We start from the raw sequence: 21031 nt of genomic DNA, 5'->3' as shown, positions 1-21031 counted from the left end.
CTGAGCCCCGCCCTGGCTAAAGCCAGCCTTGAGAGTGTTTGTTGGCTGGCTGCCTGAGCCTCAAGCCCCGGCCCGCACCAGCTCCACAGACTGTGATCGTCTTACTGACTGCCAGAGCCCCATCCCGGCCGAAGCCAGCCCCTGTAGCCGGTGTTTAATTGCTGGCAGCTTGAGCCTCCCCAAGCCCAGACTAAAGCCTGGCCATGACCATCTGGTGCCCAGCCCTATTGTGGGGCTGGGAACTAGAGGACCTGGGAGGCCTTGCTCCACCTCAGGTGGAGACAAGGGCCCTGGACTGTTCTGCAGTTTCATGCCTTTGCAGACAAGCCCAAAGGCAACCTGAACGAGTGGCCTCCCTCTGAGCGGGAGAGAAAAAGAGTCCACTACACTCCCTTGGAAGTCTGTTCCAGAACTTAACTACCCTTCCAGCTAGAAAGTTTTCCCTAATATCTAACCTCAATCTCCCTTGCTGCAGATTAAGCCTTCTTGTCCTTCCTTCTGTGGATATGGAGAACACATCACCGTCCTCCTTATAACAGCCCTTAACATACTTGAACACTGTTCTTATTCTCAGGTTACCCCTGCCCCACCAGTCTTCTTTTCTCAAGACTAAACCATCCCCAGTTTTTTCAACCTTTCCTCAGAGGTCAAGTTTTCTAAACCTTCTATCATTTTTGCTGCTATCCTCTGGACTCTCTCCACATCTTTCCTCAACCAAGGCACCCAGAATAAGAGCATGAGAGGTGTCAATACCAGAATGACCAAGGGATGCACAGCCATCTCAGAAAACCAAACTATCCTCCCTGTGAGGCTGCAACTTAGAAAGAGAGGGAACGAATTTTCTCCACAACTGTGGTCCCTTTCCTCAGCAGCCTCTGGAAGTTAATTTCACTTAGTTGCTGCCATATGCTTAACAGCCATATCGGAGCTGCAGCAAGATCTAAAGGCTGAGGGTTCTTTCTCATGAGCTGTATTCTGCACGTTTTACTCTAGGAAAGGACAAGAAGATTCAAAGGGCATTTTAGTTTATATATTCAGGCTAGAGGTATTCCCAACCCACGGCCAGGTTACTGCCTCTCAGGGGATGCACAACCATTCTGCTTCCTTAAGACACCTCATTTAAAAAAACAACCCACAGCTTTGAGAAATCACCACTGCACATGTATAGGTGAACTGGGATCTAATCTATCAATTGTATCTACCTTCTAAGCTAAAGGAATGAGCCAGCAAAAGGAGATGGACCCACATGCTGGTATAGCATATTCCATCCATGGCTGAGCAGGGGAGGAGACACACAGCAGCACAGCACGCACCAAGTGAGCTTTGAGAATGGTTCTAATGGCTCAGGAAGCAGAGGGAACGGGCACAAGTGGGTCTGGCAGTTTCATTCCAGGAGAGAAGAACTGCACCCAGTCTCGGCAGCCAAGTCGGGCTCAGAATTAACACGGCTCATTTTCAGGAAGTCCACATGGCTACACATGAATGGCGTAGTACAGGGGAAGGATCTAGGTGGCCAGAAGAGGTGAGGGGCACTTAGGAAGATGATCTCAGAAATATGCAGCAGCAGTTGGTAAGCAGTGAGTCAGCAAAGGATGCCTAATCCCTGCCTACACTAAGTGAATCATAAAGTGTTTCAGCTAAGGTGACCAGAGAGCAAGTATGAAAAATCGGGATGGGGGTAGGGAGCAGAAAGCACCCATAGAAGACAAAGCCTCAAATATCAGGACTGTCCCTATAAAATCGGGACATCTGGTCACCCTAGTTGCAGCTGCCTGGTTCAGCCAAGCCTCCTAACCGCATCCCGCAATGCAGTGCCTAGAACGTTTGGAAATTATCTCAGCAACCCTGCTCCCCAAAAAAACCAATGAGCTCTGTGGGGCAGAGGCCTGAGGAGCTCCTGAAGGCACTGGGATGACCATGGTTTTAGATGTGTGATCATCTCAAAACTATTCTCTCAAGAATAACGCAGTCGTGTGGGGTACATCGGACCCTCACAGCCTGTCCCTGGTTCGGCGAGTTCACTATACGATTCACCAGTTAAAACAAAAGTGCCTGCAGCAAAGTTCCTAATGAGAAACAGCAGATCTGTGCCTTGTTTCCATTGTCTGCTTTGGGTCTTACAAAATTAGGGTTGAGGTTTTGTATGCTTGCAGCTTAAAGCATTCTCCCAGGTAGGGACTCTGACTCTGCTTTGTTGAGCCTCCAGGTGAATCAAGGTGTCCAGCAAAGAAGGAAAAATATCTGGCTTCATCATTTCAGAAGCCCTGGTGGCAGGCAATGGAACAAGAAGGGGAGATTTAATCTACAGAGCGAGGCATGATGTCTGGTTGCTGAATTAGTCCCCTGCACCCAGCAGAGAGGCCCCTCTTGTGTATAGCCAGCTCCATTATCATGCCTGTCGGTGGCAATAAGTCCTCAAGCAACGGACACATGTGAAATTAACTTGTGCTCATGATATTAACAGACACCCTGCTGTCCCCCATTCAGCACTGTCACCTCTCACAACAGCACTATGGAAATGTTTTGCAGGGCAATGAGGCAGCTACAGATTGCTTTAGAAGGACTGGAGGTCTGGGTGAGGGAGGAGTTGCCCATAATGCCACGGTTTTATAAAATGAAAGATGCCACTGGATCAAGGAAGGCTTGGATTTCTCACTGCCCTGGGAAGGTCAGTTTTGAGGGCAGGTTTTTTACAAAACTTTCCTGAAAGGTCAGCCCCAAGCTCTCCCAGGGTATGATGGAGGAAGCCAACAGTGACCTCTGGATAACAAAGGCTGTAAGTCTAATGTTTATGAGCTGTTGCACGTTTTTAAAGCTTCCCTGAGCTCAGCACACTACAGGCTTGCAAGAGCTGCATGTCCTTTGGCTGGAGACCTGTCCGTTAAGGTCAGTCTGAGCCTAGGAGAGTTAGGGGTTGACTCACAGCAAGCCATCCCCAGACATGGCTTTTTCCAGGAGTGGAGGAGGTATATTTTGATACCAAACCTCTTGTTTCTCAAGTCCCTGTGGTGTTGGCTGAAAAGGAGTTGATCAGAATTTTTCTTCGTAATGCACTGTATTGTATTCATACAAGTCATCCTGCCCCAAGAGGGATCTGCCTTATGTTTGATGCCAAGAACCAGTTGCTTGGTCCCTGCGCCAGCAAGAGTGGGGAACGTGTAGAAATCATCAATAGATGACCTCTTCCCAATCGCTCTGGGGGAACGGTCAGCTGGGGAGAAAGTTGGCTCTGGCCACCGACAAAGAAGCCCTAGCCTGCAAAAAGCTACTCATTCCTGCAAGGAGGCTGTTGGTTCCACATGCCTAAATGGCAGAAACAAAAACACACTGAAGCTTGGAGTTCCTCAGGAAATTCCCATATGTCAGCCAGATCTTACGGGCAGCATGATCCTGGTATTTCTATTCCCGTGCTCTTTCCTCTCCTGTGTTTGCTGTGAATGGCTTCATCATACCTGGCATTCTCTAGCACTCTCCATTTCATGTCATGTTCATTGCAGTGCCTCTCCTCCCAATCCTCCCCAAGAAGCTGTTTCTCCCTGTCACAGTTTCAGGGTAACTGCACCTGTATTTCCTCCTCCATGGTCCCTTGAGGGCTTCCAGCTGCAGCCTCTCCTGGATGGAGACCTGCATCTCACTTCCCTCTGACTGGGACCTTTGAGACTGCACAGCTCCATGATGTACACAGATCCCCGCAGCAAGCCAGTCTCCCTAAATGGCCAGTGCCTGCGCTTTGCTCTCTCCTCAAGGGCAACGATCTGTGTGTGGCCAGCAGCTGTAAGTTAACACACAGCTCCCTCTAAATAAGCACATTTATTCTGGAAGTCAAAGTATTACAAAGCAAGCATACAAAAACACAAGGAAAGCACCTACATGCATACTAAAAGCTTACCGGAGTCACCCCAACTCCAACATAGGGCTCTGGCAGCTGGCAGTCCTTGAACTATCATAGCTGGTTTTCCCTGGGCTCACAACAATCTTTAAATTGGAACCAGAATAAAAGCTAGGCAGAGCAGCTACTTCGTTATACAGCTCAGGCCTTTGATCTTCAGTCTCTGGGAACTGGCAATCACCAGTTGATGGCCCTCTCCTCAGGGTGTAACTCCAAAAAGCTGGGTTCTTGCAAAACTGGAGTTGTGGCAATTGCGTTAAAAACTCCCCAGGTATTCCCCAGGAAAGCTATTTAACACATATTGTCCCAAAGAGCCAAGGCCTGTCTGGCACATTTTAGTCGAGTCATTTGAACTCTTTACACTGCCCAGGTCTCCAATCTGTCACATTCCCACCATTACCTTTACCGCTTGCTCCACTTATTTCAGCTGTCCCTCTGGGGGCATCTTTACCTGCACTGACATTTCTGCCTCTTGATGCCCTGAAATGCTAATAGATCATTTTTGCCTGGTTATGTTCAAGTGACGAGCCCCTCCTACCAGCTAGAGCTGTCTACTCTGCTGGATGTCCTCTTGATAACCACCACTCCATCTTTGGCCTTAAGCAGCAGCAGCTGTTGCCATTAGAAGGCCAGCTTGTCCCCATCTCATCTTCCTATATTCCTATCGCTCTGGAGGATAGTACACATCATGCAAACATGTGTTCTTGTGTCTTCTGTAATATTTCTCCTGCCTCCCCAAGGCCTTGCAGAGCTCATAGAGCTCAACTTGCCTTTCTCACGCTTGCTGTCTCTCTGCATCTATCTTCTCGTTTCATTACTTTCTTCCTTTCAAGAGAGATTTGGCTCACCTTCAAGTTCTTAGCCAACCTCACACTGCAGCTTTCTCTCTAGCTTCCACCAGTACAACACTGTCACGTTGTGTGGACTGTGTATTCCACCTCTCTCCCAAGTCTCGTAACCCATCTTGTAGCTTGACATGACATAAATGTCTTACTGGCTGAGCCTCTTGGGATTTTTAAATGTTATGTTTCTTCTGGACCATCCATTCTTAACCTCTCCCCAACATGCTAGAGATTTATTCCCCATTGCACTCATCTTGCCCTCTGAGCTTTAGGGGTCAACCCTGTGCGCAATATTTTTATTCCATTCTCTCTTTCCCCCTCACTCTCTAGCATCTTTGCATTCACAATTATTCAGCCTTGTAGTTTGATTTCCACTCCTTTCAGTCTTCTCTCAACCCAGGCCACCCTCGTCCCTATTCCAGCAAAGGTGCTCAAAGCACACCTCCCGCCAACACTGGTACTCTCACAGCCAGCTAAGAAAGATTTCCCTCTCTCTTCCAGACTTCCTGGAGCAGCATCCCCGTCCTGTCCTACTGCTGACCACCAGCCTGGCCACTGTTCAGCTGGACGGAGAGTTGTTGCTGAGCAGGATCCCATCTGGAAACTTCTGTTTATTTGAACTGTATGCTGATTGTATGCTGATTCTGATTTGGCTCAAAGGAACTCATCCCCCACAGGCATAATTTGCATAACTCTCAATGAAGGAGTTAAATCCGATGGATTTTTTCATGTTAGGAGCCACTTTGATAGCTTGAGGAGCGCACATTTGGGAGTTAATACTTTCCCAGCACTAGAGGCCTGAAGCTTTATAAGGGATAGCTAACACCACACCACTTCATAACAGCAGTGCCATTTCCCCGCTTCTTTGATCCCCAGCAACCTCATCCACGTTACTTCTCCCACCAGCCAAGACTCACTACCTCCTAGAAAACCACTCTGCAAGAGGCTCCAAAAGGAACTGGCCTGTTTACACCACTTCCATTCTCCTCCTTCATATAGCTCACCTGATCGTCAGCCCTTTGAGTAATGGTCATGAGTTACCTTGCTGCCACAACAGGAAGCAAGTGCAACCAGATCGAAATCCCTGTTGTAGGGCAAGAAAGAGGATTCTTGGCTAATTTTTTGCTGCCCAAATATGAAGGATCCTCAGTTTCCATCACTGTTGGTGTTGGCCTGATGTGGGGTTGTAGACATGGGATATATTCGAAGGGCAATATGACCAAATGGGACAGAACCATTTAAAAACAAATTAATATTGAGAGTATTTACACTGATCTGCAGCATACCCCATTCTAGTCCTTGACTCCAAAGATTTTTGCAAAAGCACCCCAGTCCTGATCTGCAGCACCCCACATTATCCCAGCCCTGGGCTTTTCCTCACAACTCTGCCAATGCGCCTCAGTCCTGACCTGCAGCCCCCCTGCTCTTCCATTCATGGGCCTCTCTTGGCTAGCAACCGCTAATCTGAATTGTGCCAGATGGTGCAATGAGAACAAATGGATACCTAAGACTACAAGCCACTCACCTCTTTTAAACTTGAAACCTGAGCCAGGACTTGGAACTCTTCTGAGCTGCAATCAGTGCAGAGATTAATTCCAAATCCAGCGTTTAACTCTGAGCCAGATTCCCCATCGGATGGGTATTTCTTTATTTTCTAATATCACTATTAGTATTTTTCATTTAACAATTTGACAGAAATAAAATACACTGCAGTAACAGTGGTGATAGCACATCTACTCCCACTTGAGAGATTGTCATTATTCTTTCATAAGTCACTCCTAGCTTAAGCTGTATTGATCACAGGTGAGGATGAATGGGATATCCCATGATCCTCTGGGATAAATCGTACTTTTTTTTTTATATCCACTGAACAACTATTTCTAAAACTAAACAAAACAGGTCACCAGGGCAGTGCTCCATTGATTTCATGTCCACTTACTCTTCAGACACTGTGGAGCATGCTTTATTAATAATTCAGTGGGCTGCAGCCCTCAGGTGACCCAGGAGAGATACTCGCCTCTCGTCCACACAGGGTCTGGCAGGTGCCTTGGTTACTCAGGAGCCAGGGAGTGACCCACCATTACAGCCACCATCGCCTACGAAAAGCACCCCTCCACACTTGGATGACCTTGCCGTACAACCAACCATAGCCTGCAAATGAATGGGAGTGGAGGACTCTTCCCATCTCACAGGGTCTGGCCTTACGGAGGTCCACTTAAAATCTGGCCTTGCATTTAGCCAAACAGTTATAAGCCCAGAAATGGCTTTATCATCAGTCCCAAACGTCAGTTCACAAGATGTTAACAGAGAAGCAGCAGGGCTCTGGTGCTTCCATGCCCAGGAACCGCTTCCAGAATTCACTCTGCCCTCTGCGATTTTAGAAAATTATTCACACTCATACATCATAGGTTTCAAAATTAATCTTTTGTGGGGGGGGGGCGGAATTTCTCTCCCATCCACCACCCTCCCAGGAGATCTCTCCAGGATGGAACTTACAGTTCAGAAAGTCTCAGTGTCTGGAAGAGTTGCCATGACAGTGTGGTAAGCCGGTTATCCGAGAGGTTTCTGAAAATGAACAATAGAAAGAATTCATGGTGAATAATTCCCTCTGCACCAGACCCTATGGGGTTCCTCAGAGCTCATCATTTTTCTCTACAGTTTACAGCTACGGGGAGGCTATCAAGTTGTCTAAGGCCCCAACTCAAGGTTTAGTAAAAATATTTTAAATGACACTGAATGTGGATAGAAGACTTCCCCTTCCTTTTTGTGAAAACAGTCCATATTCTGTTGCAATGTGAAAAACACAAAGAGAACAATTCCCTGCACCTATACCTGAGAACCAGAAAGGGAACCAGCTACAAACAGAAAGGAAAACTGATCGGCCCAGTTACACTCTCCAAACTCAAGTGAAAAACAAGAGATAAACTGCATGGTAAGAAATAAATGGTAATCTTTGGAATTATTTCAGCTGTGACAGTCTAAAGTGTTAACAGGAATGCAGAGAAGGGAAATTTGAAAACAGGATTTGTATATTTGTTTTCCCATTTCATACCAAAAGGAATTGCTGCTGTATCAACTAAGAGCAACCACCTCCTAGCACTACTCCACCCCAAACTACAGAAATGGGACCTCTTCTCTCTCTGGGAACATTTTACAAACCAGTGCCCACATCTACTGAGCCAAGTAAAAGAAGGAGAGAGACAAAAAGAGCTGGAGATGGGAGACAGAGCAAACAGGGGTCAAAGACTAGCTCAGAGAGGACAGAGGCAGAATATGAGAAAGAGAAAGAGAGAGACACACACACAGACACAGAAGGGTCGCCTGTATTTTATTATTGATTCATTTTAAGATGACGGGGAAAACAAAGAACCTAAATTTTGTAAAAGGCAAAATGTTCAACGGATCCTCAACCCACTCTCAAAAAAACCCAAACGGTTAGTAACCTTCCATAACTTGTTCTTCGAGGTGCGCTGCTTGTGTCCATTCCATGTTAGGTGCGTGCGCATGCCCACGTGCATGGCTACCAGAGATTTTTGCCTTCATGGTATCCATAGGGCCAGTTCTGGGGCCCTCTGGAGCCCCGCGCTCGTGCGCCAGTATATGAGGCACTGCTGGCCCTGTGGCCTCTCAGTTCCTTCTTGTCATCAACTGACTCATGGAATAGACATGAGCAACATGTCTTGAAGAGCAGCAGTTACGGAAGACTAGTAACCGTTTTTTTCTCCTTTCAGTGCTTGCTCATGGTAATTCCATGTTAGGTGACTCCCAAGCAGTATCTCTGGAGGTGGGCTCAGAGTTCACGGATGTGCTAGTTGCAACACTGCTCTGTTGAAGCTGGAGTTGTCCCAAGCCTGCTGGGTGATGGCATAATGGGACACAAAGGTATGGACTGAAGACCAGGTAGCGGCTCTGCAGAAGTCTTGAATTGGCACCTATCTTTAATGTGCATCTCTCTCGAACACTTCCAATGGCTTGCATGGTGGTTGCTGACAGGCACAGGCTTATGGCAAGCGGAACACGGTTTGAAGCCCAGGAACTGGGGCAAGCGCCATCCTTGGGACGACATCCCTAAGGGAACCACTAACTAACTATAACTTACTAACTATTAAAAATACTAACTCTATGAACAACTATGTACAAGAAACTATGAAGGAGAACCACTATAAGCGCTTGCAGTCGCAAGAGGAAAGGCATTCCAGCAACCCCTCCAGGCAATAAGAAGGAACTGATAAGGCGCAAGGCCACAGCACTTCATATACCAGCACTTGAGCATGGGCTCCAGAGCTGGCCCTATGGATATCAGTAAGGCAAAAATCTCTGGCGGCCATGCACGTAGGCACACACTTACCTAACATGGAATTGATATGAGCAAGCACTCGAAGAAGAATTAGGCCTCACAGCTTTGCATATCAAAGCTACACATCTGGCAGCTCAGTCTACACATACAAATTCAGCTCGCACCTGCAAGCTGAAGGTTTTGCACCCGCAACAACTTGAGCATGAAAAACCACAGCTGCAGAAACTAGGGGCAAAAGCTCCAAACCGTTAATCATCAGCGTGAGTGATCATAAAGCCTTCTAATTACAGCTGAATTAACTCTACCTTCTCGTCTTCCCAATCAAACTCCCATTTTACAGCAGGAACCAAGAGGTAGAGGTGGATCACAGGCGAATCCCGAGCTTAGGCTTCAATTGGAAGTTCAGCAATAAATTTCAGTAACCCCTAAAGTCATCATCTGGCTTTTTTTAAGTCACACCCCAACACAATGAAGGCTGAGATCTGGGGTCCCACACCTTGAGTGCGGGAACAGCAATCAATATCTCCCCAGGAGAATCTTTGGTTTCGGAGCCCATTCCTGTAGCGCTGCTAGTGAGGGAGAGCCCGCTGCATGGGGAGGAACGGGACGCCAGCTCCATCGCTGCATGCCAGCAACGAACGTCCAGTGAATAGGATTTGCAGAGCAGAGTAGCTTCAGGATGGTCTTTCCCCCTTCTCAGCAGTGGGGTTCTGCACCCTTATTAATCATCAATAGCACCTCTCTCCTTGATCTCCCTCCCATTAAAGCACTGGCCCTTTTCTGTCTCTCATGCCACTCAACCCCTTCCTCATCTTCTAATTTCCCTCCCCTATGCTGGCCCATCTGAATCATCATTGCCCTGGTCACCTATGCCTGGGCAGGCATGGCAATTTATCAGCTATGACAACGGTTCCTTGGCTGCAGAGATCATTCATGCTGTGACCTTATTCACGGAGAATGGCGACAAAGAGCAAGAGACATGAACAGGAGACCCAGAGCCTCATTAAATCTGCAGCCAGCTAAAGACGAAATATGGGGCAAGAGGAGGAGGTGGCACAAAGGCAGCTCCAGGCAGCCAAGTTTGTTATAGGCCAAGCACAAGGATCCCCATCAGACGCAGGGAAATGGGATAAGCACGAGGCAGCATTGAGAGCGGACACGGAGAGGCACTGACTTTGGCTCTACATGAGTTTGATACAGGAGGGAGGCTGAAGGGTTTGGGCTATTACATTCATTTGGCTTTTACTCTCAGAATAAGAAAGCAATATGCAGTGAGGCCAGGTGTTTAGTGCTAGGGCTGATAAATGGGATGGGTCCTACAAATCCAAACTGATCTTTTTTGGATATAGGAGTCTCTGAAGGAGTTTTACCTTTCCAGATTGGAAGAACTCTTCACAATCTTCCTCACAAAGCCCCTGGAAACCTGCCGGCTCCGTGTCTCTGCCCAGCCAGCCCACTTGAGACACCCTGGCTTCTGCAACGCAACCTGTCTGAAGGATGCTGCAATAACAATCCAGTGTGCCATCCAGCCTCCAGGAGAGAGTCAATGGTGGATTCTAGACCAGGGATCGGCAACCTTTGGCGCGCCAGGAAATCAGGGAAATCCGCTGGCGGGCCAGGACGGTTTGTTTACCTGCGGCATCCGCAGGTTCAGCTGATTGCAGCTCCCACTGTGGCATGGACCAAGGTATGTGCTGGCCGCCGCCTCCCACAGCCCCCATTGGCCTGAAGCGGTGAACTGCGGCCAATGGGAGCCACGACTGGCCGAACCTGTGGACGCAGCAAGTAAACAAACCGACCCGGCCCGCCAGCGGATTTCCCTGATGGGCCACATACCAAAGGTTGCCATCCCTGGTTTAGGCTTTGCTTTATGAGACATGTAGCACACAAGCCAAAGCCCAGGGGGTGGGAGGGCAAATATCACTAAGTCACCTCTCCGCCACTCAGATTCTAGGAGGCACAGGTTAGAACAGCCCCTGGGGTCGCTCTAACTTAGGACAACCTCTCCTGAAGAGGTCAGATCTGGGATTTTGCAGTTGAAGCCCAGACACATCTGTGCTGCTTACAAGGCAAACACTCCCAAATATGCGTCGTTCACTTTGGCTAGGAGATACACCCCATCATGGGCCCTGGTGTCATACAGCTGTGTGGTAGTAGCCCACTTGACACCGCTGCATCCATAAGCCGTGGCTTCATGTCATGCTACATCATACCGCACATAAAGCACTGCAAACTGCAAAAATCCCTCTGAGGCAGCAAAGATCCCTCAATTCCCAACGCTGTGGAAACCCTGGGTTTGTCTAAAAGGAGATTTAGCACGTGGCAAGCTGGGAATGTAAATCCACACCGCACTAGCCTGCTGCATGCTAACGGGCCGTGTGGACCTTGTCACTGCATGGTAAGAGTTCCACAGTGCGCTCAGACCTACTATGGTTTCACTCAGCAGTGGATCAAGCCACACTGCGGAACTCAGGGGCGTGGTAGCAAGGTCCACACAGCCAGTTAGTGCGCAGCAGGCTAGCGCACTGGAGGTTTACACCTCAGCATGCCACGCACAAAGTCTCCATTTTGACAAGCCCATAGCTCCTACCTCCCATCCGCAGGAAAGTCTTGGGTAATGGGCACAACCTGCAAACACGCCGCAGAGAATCGGACTGCAGTGCCCCTCAGAGAGGATTCAGCCTTCGGGAGCCTGGCACTGCCAGATGAGGAGAGGGCAGGAAAATCCCGTTGCTTCAGAAAGGTTAGCCAGTAAATGTTCCGTAGCTCCTCTCACCAGAGAGAGAAGAGGGGAGGGCGGAAAAGGCGAAGGGAGAGGGATAGAGAGAGAGAGATGTAGAAGAACGGCAGACAAAGCTGCAGAGGAGGAAGCACATCTTGCTGGACGTGTCCTTTCACAAAGGTCACGTTTAGCTACATTAGGCAGAAATGTCAAGAGAAAATTGGATTCTGAAAGAGGAAAGAAAAAACCAACAGGCTTTCCACGCAAATAAGGAATCAAAAATAGCACAATCATGTTATTACAATTTGGGGCAGGGAGAGATGGAGAGGGGACACGGCCTCGCTAACACGAGGCACTTTGCTAGGAAGATGAGCACGGCTTTTAGCCTCACTCCTTCGCCGCGACGCTCCCAGTGAAGAGGGGACGCACTGCCATTGGCTCACGGCTGGCAGGAAATGCTCCTTCGGAAGAGCAGTGACACCATCTGACCCAACAGGCAACATCTGTAGATGACGGTGGGCAGGAACACCTACTCACAACCTTTATCTGGGGAGTTCAACAGAGATGCATCCTATGGGGAAGGCGTTGGTCAACAGAGGCAGATACACAACTCACCCCACTTCAGAGTGTGTGTCCCTGATCTTGGGAGGGGTTGTTTTTTTTTTAAACTATGTTTAAAAAAATAATTACAGTTGGAAAGTCATGTGACACTTTATGGTTCACCCAGACCAGTAAGGGGTTGTTTCACTGCCCACCCTGGTGCTTCTGTGCTGGGCAACTTTGGCTCATAGCACTGACAACAGCAGCAAAATGGTTCACCCTCACTTCCACCAGCCTGGTTACTCCTTTCGGAGTGACACCACCAGCCCCAAGTCTACCCAAAACCATCTCCCCTGCAGAGCTCAGCCCCTCTCACTGTAGCCCTCACCAAACCTTATCGGGTTTGCTGCTCCTTTGGTAAGACAGTACGCAGCACCAGCCTGTTCGCTTGGCTGATGATTTTACTCTTGCATTTGAAACAATGAACTGAGGTGCTGGTGTAATAAAACAAGATTAAATTTATGAACAAAGCACAGACATTCAAGTGATACCATATTGGCAGAACTGAGACAGAAATGGCTACAAACAAACAACGGTAAAAATAAGCTTCTAAAACTAAAACCTAACTTAAACTAGAGCCTCCTGTTCAAAGTGATTTGATCACCAACGTTGTTCTTCCAGCATGAATGGCCAATTCTGAGCCAGGATCCAGTACAGCAGTGGTTCTCAAAGCCAGTCTGCTGTTTGTTCAGGGAAAGCCCCTGGCAGGCCGGGCCGGTTTGTTTACCTGCCATGTCCACAGGTTCAGCCAATCGCGGCTCCCACTGGCTGTGGTTCACCGCTCCAGGCCAAGGGGGGTGTGTGTGGAAAGGGCGGCCAGCACACCCCTCAGCCCGCGCCACTTCCGCAGCTCCCATTGGCCTGGAGCGGCAAACCACAGCCAGTGGGAGCCACAATCAGCTGAACTTGCAGGTGCAGCAGGTAAACAAACCGGCCCAGCCCACCAGGGGCTTTCCTTGAACAAGCGGCGGACCGGCTTTGAGGACCACTGCAATACAGAGCTTAAAGCCCTTGACTCCTTTGTCTCTTCAGGTAAAGGATGCCAAAACAGCTTTTTCTCTCTGCTTATATCCTCAAAGTTTTTTCTTTGTTTTCAAAGTTAGGAAGCCCTCCTGGGGGCTCAGCTTGCTGGGTCCACCAAGGAGCTGACACCTGTCATTTTTGCTGTCTCCTCCCCCCACTGAGATAGGTAAGTGGCTATCTCCCCAATTCACTAGTCATTTGATGGCTTTGTTTACCTTTTATCTAAGTGTCCTTTCATTGCCTCTCTTTGTTCAATTTACATTGGAGGCAAAGTCAAGCTGGTGGAACCACGTTCCTTTGTCTAGGATGGGTTGACTTAAACCCTACCTGCCAAAAACACTTGAGAATACATTTCCATCACAAAATGTTTCTCGTATCACCCATACAGACAGCACACAATACAACTAGTGACCAGCATTTTACCAGTTCACATCTGATACCTTGCACCACGCCTGTTAGATACAGATTATGACAGCGTGAGTTGGAAGACACCAATCAAGCCAGCTCAGGCTCACTGCTAGCTACTCAGGCGCCCGTTGCCCTCTGGCACTGGGGTGCTCTCAGGGCCACTGTTAAGCACTCAAAAAGTAGGAAATGCCAGAATTAGAGTTGCCTCCTTAAATGCATTACGACGCAGTCTTTAGTTACATGATCACATACTATTTTACCCACAAGACCCTGGCCTAGCCACACGCAACCTCAACTCTGACAATTTGAGCATCTGACTTTGCAGCCTTATTTGGTTTTTGGTTTGAATTGGGTTTTTTTGGAACAGGAAGGTTGTATGTCATTTCCTCGGGTTTGGGTAATTTTTTTAAAGCAAACAAAAAAACTGAAATTACATTATGTGGCACCATATAAATGCCTATACAGGTTACCGGCAGAGTTGGAAGTTTTAGAGCCACAGCACGGACCTCTGTTGCTTGAGCTAACAGCGTAACTGACAGCAGTAGTAGGTTGTCATCCTTTGTGTGGAGCAGCACTAGAGGAGCCTGGGTCACTTTGCCAGTTTGTTTCCATAGATAGTTGCTGACAGCAGAGGAATGGTGAGACTCTGGAATCTTGGATTCCATTCCAGGCTCTGGAGGCAAGTGTGCTCCAGGAAACTACCGTACCTGCTAAAAACTAACAACTCTTTACTAAGCGTGTGCAAAGTGCAATTTTACAAAGGCTTATAATTGGGCCAAATGTGGGCAGATTTTCACAGGGAAAGCAAAAGGCACATCTCTGACACAAAGACCACCGGCCTGCCAAATTTCAAATCCCTAATCCAAAGAACAAGGCACTAGAGCTTTGTAAAGAAAAGAGAATTCTTTGTCACGGATAAAGCAATGTATTTTCTCTCGCTTCGTTCTTGGGAGCAGCTCAACTGTTTTAGCTGAAATGTTCCAAAAAATATTTAGCATAAGGCAGACAGCCTGCATGAAAATGTTCCAGCTCAAATGGATCAAATTTAGCAAAGTTAGAAGCAACTGAAAATAGGATCTTATCATGGGAAGCGTCAGGCAACCTTTGTAACAGCTTATGTTACCAGCCCTTTCCACCTCAGGTTGTCTAAACCTCACTCCTGCCAGCTTCCCGTATCCCACAGGGCCCTCCAAGGACCTACTTTCCATGGGAAAACCTTCAAAACACTCTCCTCCTCTTTCATGTTCTTTCCCTGTATCCTTCTGGTCCAAAGGGGCTCCAAAGGAGGGAAGGCCCATAACGACCAAGTACCCCACATATCTAGACTACAGGTCAAAAGAGAACTTGAATGGTTGAACACCAACGAGACAGATTTAAGACCCTTTTGTGACCTCTGATGGCAAAGTCACAGTTCAACAATACTCCACTGTCCCAGCATCATGTCAGGGGGAGCAGTGTTCCTGGAGAGGCTGGCTTTGAGATGAGACATAACATTCCTGACCACTGGTGCTTATAAATCTTATCCATTTTTTCTAAGAGTTAGGGTATTCCCACCCAGGTTATTATATTCTGCGTCCTCTCCCCCTCTTGGAATTTCAACTGTGTGGGACTCGTCACCTCATCTCTCCTAAAGTGTTGATGTTCATTATTAGGCAGCATCTGTGCCCCTACTGAGAGGTGGTTCCATTTCAGTGGTAGCTGAAGCGGTTTGCATACAGCTAGAGTGCAGAGGAAACGGTGAAGAAAGGCAGAAGAGAAATGTAAGGCGATCCGAGCCATCTTAGCCCAACAGATGAATGGGGCCACTGAGCTGCATCTGCCGAATGGCTTGTCACTCTCATTCTTGGGGAGGTGGTGGTTTCTTTCTTTGTTTGTTTGTTTGTAGTGGAGGATTAAAGAGAAGTTTAGCTCCCGAAATCCAGAACAATTGGACTTTAGTCGAAAAGGAAATGGCATGTTTGCTTTTCTCTCAATTAAGCAGCCGCAAAAAGGGCTCCACTATTAAAAGCCATTTTTATTCAGCTAAATTGAGCCAGATGCCTGATTAATGACACTAACAAACAAGAACCTCTGTAATTAAACTGCAGACTACATTATTGTGATTCAGTCCAACTGGTGGCAGAAAGACGCTGCTGTTGGGGATGGACCCTCCTGCCTTCCTTCTCCCACTGAGCTCCCCCTTCCATGGTTGCCCTTTATTTCGAACCTGACACATTTCTTAACGCATGGAAGACGTTTTTAAACACATTTTAATAACACGCTGCCAGCTCCGAAAATCCTGATCCAGAGGATTAGCGGCACGGAGCTGCTGAGAGGGCGCGCACCAGTGCTTGGCATAAATTAGAAGTGAAACGCACATCCCCGATGTATTCCTCAGCCCCAGGTTGTCAGGGGCACAGTGAGTGGCTTCTTTGATAGTCAAGCTGCTCTGCAACACAGGCCCAGTCAGCCTTGTCCATTAAGGCACTGTATCCCACTATAGCACATATGCTACTGCCCCCGCTGACTCCCCACTCTCTCATCTAAAGGCCAAGGATGGCAGGGGGCAGGCACACGCCAGGAGAAAGTCGTGACAGCACACCCAGGGTTGAAGTAAAAACTACACGGTGTCATTGGGTAGGGAAACCTACCTATTGTGGCTCTCTCCAGGCCATTTGCTAGCCAGCAGTAGCCCTAGTTTTGGGAAGGAAATAAGGAGGGAGGAAATGGGAGAAGAGAAGAAAGGGGCGACCAACTCCACAAGAACAGAAGCCAACCAGAGGGAGCCTGGATAATTCTCCCTGACATGCCCGCATAACTAGCCCTTACGTCAGTCCCACTCAGGCCCCTGCACAAACACAGCTGGGCACAACCCAGGGTAACAATACTGATTGAGGGCTCAGCGACCGTGGACTTGTCACTGTTTCATTTCTCAAGACAATTCGACCTCTGAGAATTCCCGGCGGCAGCTAGTTTAACCCACTGAAGCCGGCAGCAAATGCCATGGATCCACACGAGTCTCGTGTTGGTTCTCTGGAGCAGCCAGGTGCCACAGGTGCTTCAGGTTTGAGATGAAGATGTCAGTTAAAGTAAGGACGGACACGCAGCCCACTGGTCCGCCTCTGCCCACCTCTCTTCATGCCAAAGTTTGATTTTGCTGCGTAAGTCCTCCTCCCTTACACCCCACTCCTCAGGATTCCTTGCCATTCACCAGGAATCCCTCCCCTGATTCCAGGCTTCTGTGGACCTGCTGTCTTCACCAGGGTATTTGGGTTTTGTCCCAGGGCTGCAATAAAGCCATGGACTGAAGACTTCTTGATCATCTTGGCTCCCTTGCATACATCAGAAAGTGTGAACCGGACACTGAAGCTGACAGGAAAGAGAGGCCTGATCATCAGTTTTGGCATTGCCCTGCCCCCATGTGCCACACTCTTGACATAGAAACAGGGTGCCCAGCGGAGAGAGACATTGGGGACCAGCGAAAAATGTGTGCCACCAAAAAGTACCACAAAGTGGCTGGAGGGCCAAATGCACTGGCCCGCTATTCTTTTAGGCCAACTCCTCAACATCTGATCTATTTTCTACCAAGTGCCAAAATGGCCAAAGTGAAAAACATTCCACCTCAGAGTAATCTGGCTTGATGACACAGGAATTACCCTTCTAGAACAGAGCAAGAGGTCATCCCCCAGGTATCTCACCTGTCCCCATACTGGACAGCCCACTTTGTCCAGCAGAAACTCCTTGTTCATCTCTGTCAGACAGATGCAATGACCTCTAAAGACAGTGTTGTGCTCCTGATCTCCCCCTCCTCCGTCTCCTTTCTCCTCCTCCGTCCTATTTCCTGTTTAGTAAGCAGCTTTGCTCATTAAGGGAAAATGTACTGTCCTCCTTTAATGAACGTGCTAAAATTACCCTAGCAAGTCCCAGCAGCAACCACGGCGGCGGCACATGCCCTCACCATGAAGCAGGCTCTGCAGATATTAGACTAAATTGAAATCTCAGATAGCTCAGCACAAACCCCCAATAGGCCACAGCTGAGACAGAGCCTGCCAAAGCACCCAGCAATGCCAAACGCACACAAGCCTCTCACTCCCTCGCTCACACGCAGGCAAAGCGGATGAGTTAGCAGAACAGGGCTCAGCGTTAAACTGACGAAGCCAGCGTTAGCCACCAGCTATTCCCTCTGCCGCGCTCTCTGCCTGGACTCTTCCAGGCGTCACCACAAACATATCAGCGCTACGAGAAAGAAAAAAGATGTTTCATTCCAGCCAGAAAAGTCCCCGTTCCTTGCCCTCACGTCTTCCCAAATGCTGCAATGGATGAAGGGGGTGAGAGCCTTGTCCTCTTTGTGAGATTGCCCAATGCTGCCTCAGAACATGGGGCACCCCAAACAGCATCCTTTCCTGATCCTAATACAAGGTCTCCCAGAGCCACAGCCAGTCGTCACGACAACCCCAGAAACATCAGCCTGGATGCCAAGATTTGGTTCTGCGGGGGAGAAGCAAAAGATTTTCACCACCCGCCTGGTGAAGCCATTGCTCACCGTGACTCAACATAGCACATCCTCCTTTCAAACACCAGCCTCTGCATCCCCTGGGATGCACCTAGCCAACCCAGGCCCGTTCCTAGGCAGGAGACCAGAGACAGCACTCCAGTCGCCCTTGCTTTGCGTTCGCTGGCAGCCAGCATTCTCCACAGCCCCCAGCTGCTCCTGCAGCAGAATCTGAGGAGGAAGAGGGGTGGGTGGAGAGGTATTATTTTTTTTTTCAGTGACAGCATTAAAACCAAACCACAATCACGATGTAAGGGAGAGAGACACCAGGGGAGGAGCGAGGGCATTTCCCCTGCCAGTGCTGCACAGGGTGAAACTGCCAGCGACATGCACACACACTTATGGCACCCTGGAGCTAGGCACTAGCAGTTCATCTGCCACACGCCTTTCCTCCCACCCTAAATGATAACAACAACGTGCGTACTGCTAGCACTTTCATCCCAATAGATCCCAACGCGCTTCAGAGTCCACAGAGACGCAGTCCCTCATCCACCACCCCCTTTCTTCCCAGGGGTCTCTCAGCTGCACCCAGCTTTACTCAGAGATGGGACCCCCTCAAAGGTTCAGTTGTACTCTGGGCTTTGCTTCAGCATGTGACAGAGATGGGGACCGGTCACAAAGGTTGGATCCAAACTTTCCCGTGGTCTGGGGTGCTTTAGAGGCGAGCGTTTGGCTCAGGCTCTCTGTTACGCTCATCGCCCTTTGCCTCGGGGCTGTTTACAATGTTCTCCTCCAAGGACAGCTGGATTCAGAGGATTCAAGCCAATACTAAAAAGCTGGCTCGGCCCGCAATGGCATTTCCTGAGCCTGCCAGCTCCCCCCGAAGGGTGAAGGCCAACAGCGCTCAAAAGCACTTTAGTTCTCAGTACAACTAACCAGCTGCAGGGAGAGGCGCCTTCCCCTCACTTCCACCCTACCACAGAGAGGGATCATCCCTTGAGTGCCCTTCACTCCCCCTGCCCACTTAGCCCACAGCGGGGTAACCAGACACCCATCAGACCTGGAATATAACTGTACGATGGGCTTTTTCCTGCTGCAGGGCACAGAAGCAGTATTTGTCCCGACTAAGGCCAGGAGGTGCCAGCTGACAACTCCAGCAAGAGGCCGGGCTTATTGTGCTTGTTTCCCCCAAACGGCTTGTTTCCTCCAGATGGGAGCAGACAGAGAACGGCGAAGACCCATCCCCTGCATCCCCAGCCCTAGATTTCCAGCAGGCCTGGGGTGAGGCAGACCATTCCACAACAGAAGAGAGATTCCAGCCAAAAGATACAGAGAGCGCCTGGGAAGGGAATCATGAAAGGGCCCCTCCCTCCGACTCCACAAAGCACACAGAGAAGCCAGAACCCACAACACAGTCACAAAAATATTCACCAAGTACCCAAGATACTGAACTACAGCTTCCAGGAACTGTGTATAGAAACAGCGAGAGCCAATGGATTAGTAAATCACCTTTCTGGAGGCACTAGAGGGGAGCCCTGCTGCACAGATAGCTCTTAAGAAGAGTGTGGGGAGGGGCTGGGGAGTTTTGCACAATCAACCCACAACTGCAGTCGTAGAACTATGGTGAGCAACATCGAGCATGAAGCCACTCAGGCAGGCTTGCTTGGCCCAGGAGCTGAGCTGCCTTTTTCTGTCCTCAGAGCCATGTTCCAAGTCCCTCTGGTTTGCTACATGCACATAAGGCTGGAGGATGAAAACCAAAAATGCCAGCAAACCCCCAAGCAATCCTCATGGTACCAAACGGTTGTGCTCATGTGGGCTGGTTAAAAAAAAAAAACCCACAACATATTCTCCCTCCCGAGGGAGTCAGTGCCAGTGACCAGGCTGGGAGGGGGCAGCTCTGCAGGTTCTCTGGACTTTGAAGAAAGCGGTGGGCAGGAAGCGGGAGAAATCAGCAGTAACAAAACAACCCAACACGAGGTAGACAAAGCACTTGGCAGGAACTGCTAAATAATTTCCAATTAATTAACTGATTACATGATAGAACAGAAGGGGATTCGAGTGAGTGCTGTTGACCTTTAAGAATAATTAATATCATCAGGATCACAAAACTTGTCCAAGAATAATTAGGCACATTTTAATATGACATCCAAATCCAAGGGGGTGGTTCTGGTTAATTTAGAGGCACAGCTCCCAGCACCTCTCGTCCCTGCTCCACTTTCCTGGAGTCCACACACCCCATTCCTACCCCAGCTATCTTTCCCTTTCTCCCCTATCCCTCTGCCCTCATATACATTTTTCCCATCCACTTCCTTTCCCTCTTCTCCTCCAACTCATTCCTCCTGTCTGATTTCTTCTTCCTCCACCCTATTCCACCATTATACCTCTCCAGCCTGGTCCCTATTCCCTATAGCCAGAAACCCCCAAACTTCTCTTTGTTCAACATCTCATCCCTTTCCACCTCCTTCATTTCCTGCTCCCCGCTCTCTGCTTTCCCCCTACCCCCATCCCACATCTTTGCGTCTATTAATGCTTCCCTTTTCTCTCTGTCCTCCTGAATGTTGATTCAAAGTCAGAGTAGTGGCTGGGTCTTTGCCTCAAATTTCTCCAGCAACAGCCAGCCCATGCCCTGCCTTGCCAATGACATGAGTCCTCTCCCTCCCACCAGACTCAAACCTGACCAAACACTCATTTCTCACTCCAGCTTCCCCTGCTCACCTGCCCTGCCCGGCCAAGTACCTGACTAGTGGGAGCAGATAGGGAGTCGTTCCATCAGGAG

General features: G+C 48.9%; 1 protein-coding gene across 3 annotated transcripts in view; it reads right to left on the bottom strand.

Moving 5' to 3' along the window:
* NTRK3 (neurotrophic receptor tyrosine kinase 3) overlaps positions 1-21031 on the bottom strand; it is a 456641-nt gene that overhangs the window by 213950 nt on the left and 221660 nt on the right. For all 3 annotated transcript variants that reach the window (XM_032806496.2, XM_032806497.2, XM_032806499.2), the window contains one exon: positions 7228-7296. In XM_032806496.2, coding sequence (XP_032662387.1) covers positions 7228-7296 — 69 coding nt within the window. The remainder of the gene's footprint in view (positions 1-7227; positions 7297-21031) is intronic.

The sequence above is a fragment of the Chelonoidis abingdonii genome, chromosome 9, assembly GCF_003597395.2.
Source record: "Chelonoidis abingdonii isolate Lonesome George chromosome 9, CheloAbing_2.0, whole genome shotgun sequence".
In the NCBI taxonomy this organism is placed as follows: domain Eukaryota; kingdom Metazoa; phylum Chordata; order Testudines; family Testudinidae; genus Chelonoidis; species Chelonoidis abingdonii.
Note: the sequence above shows the minus strand (reverse complement) of the source record. Positions and strands in the feature narration are given on the sequence as shown.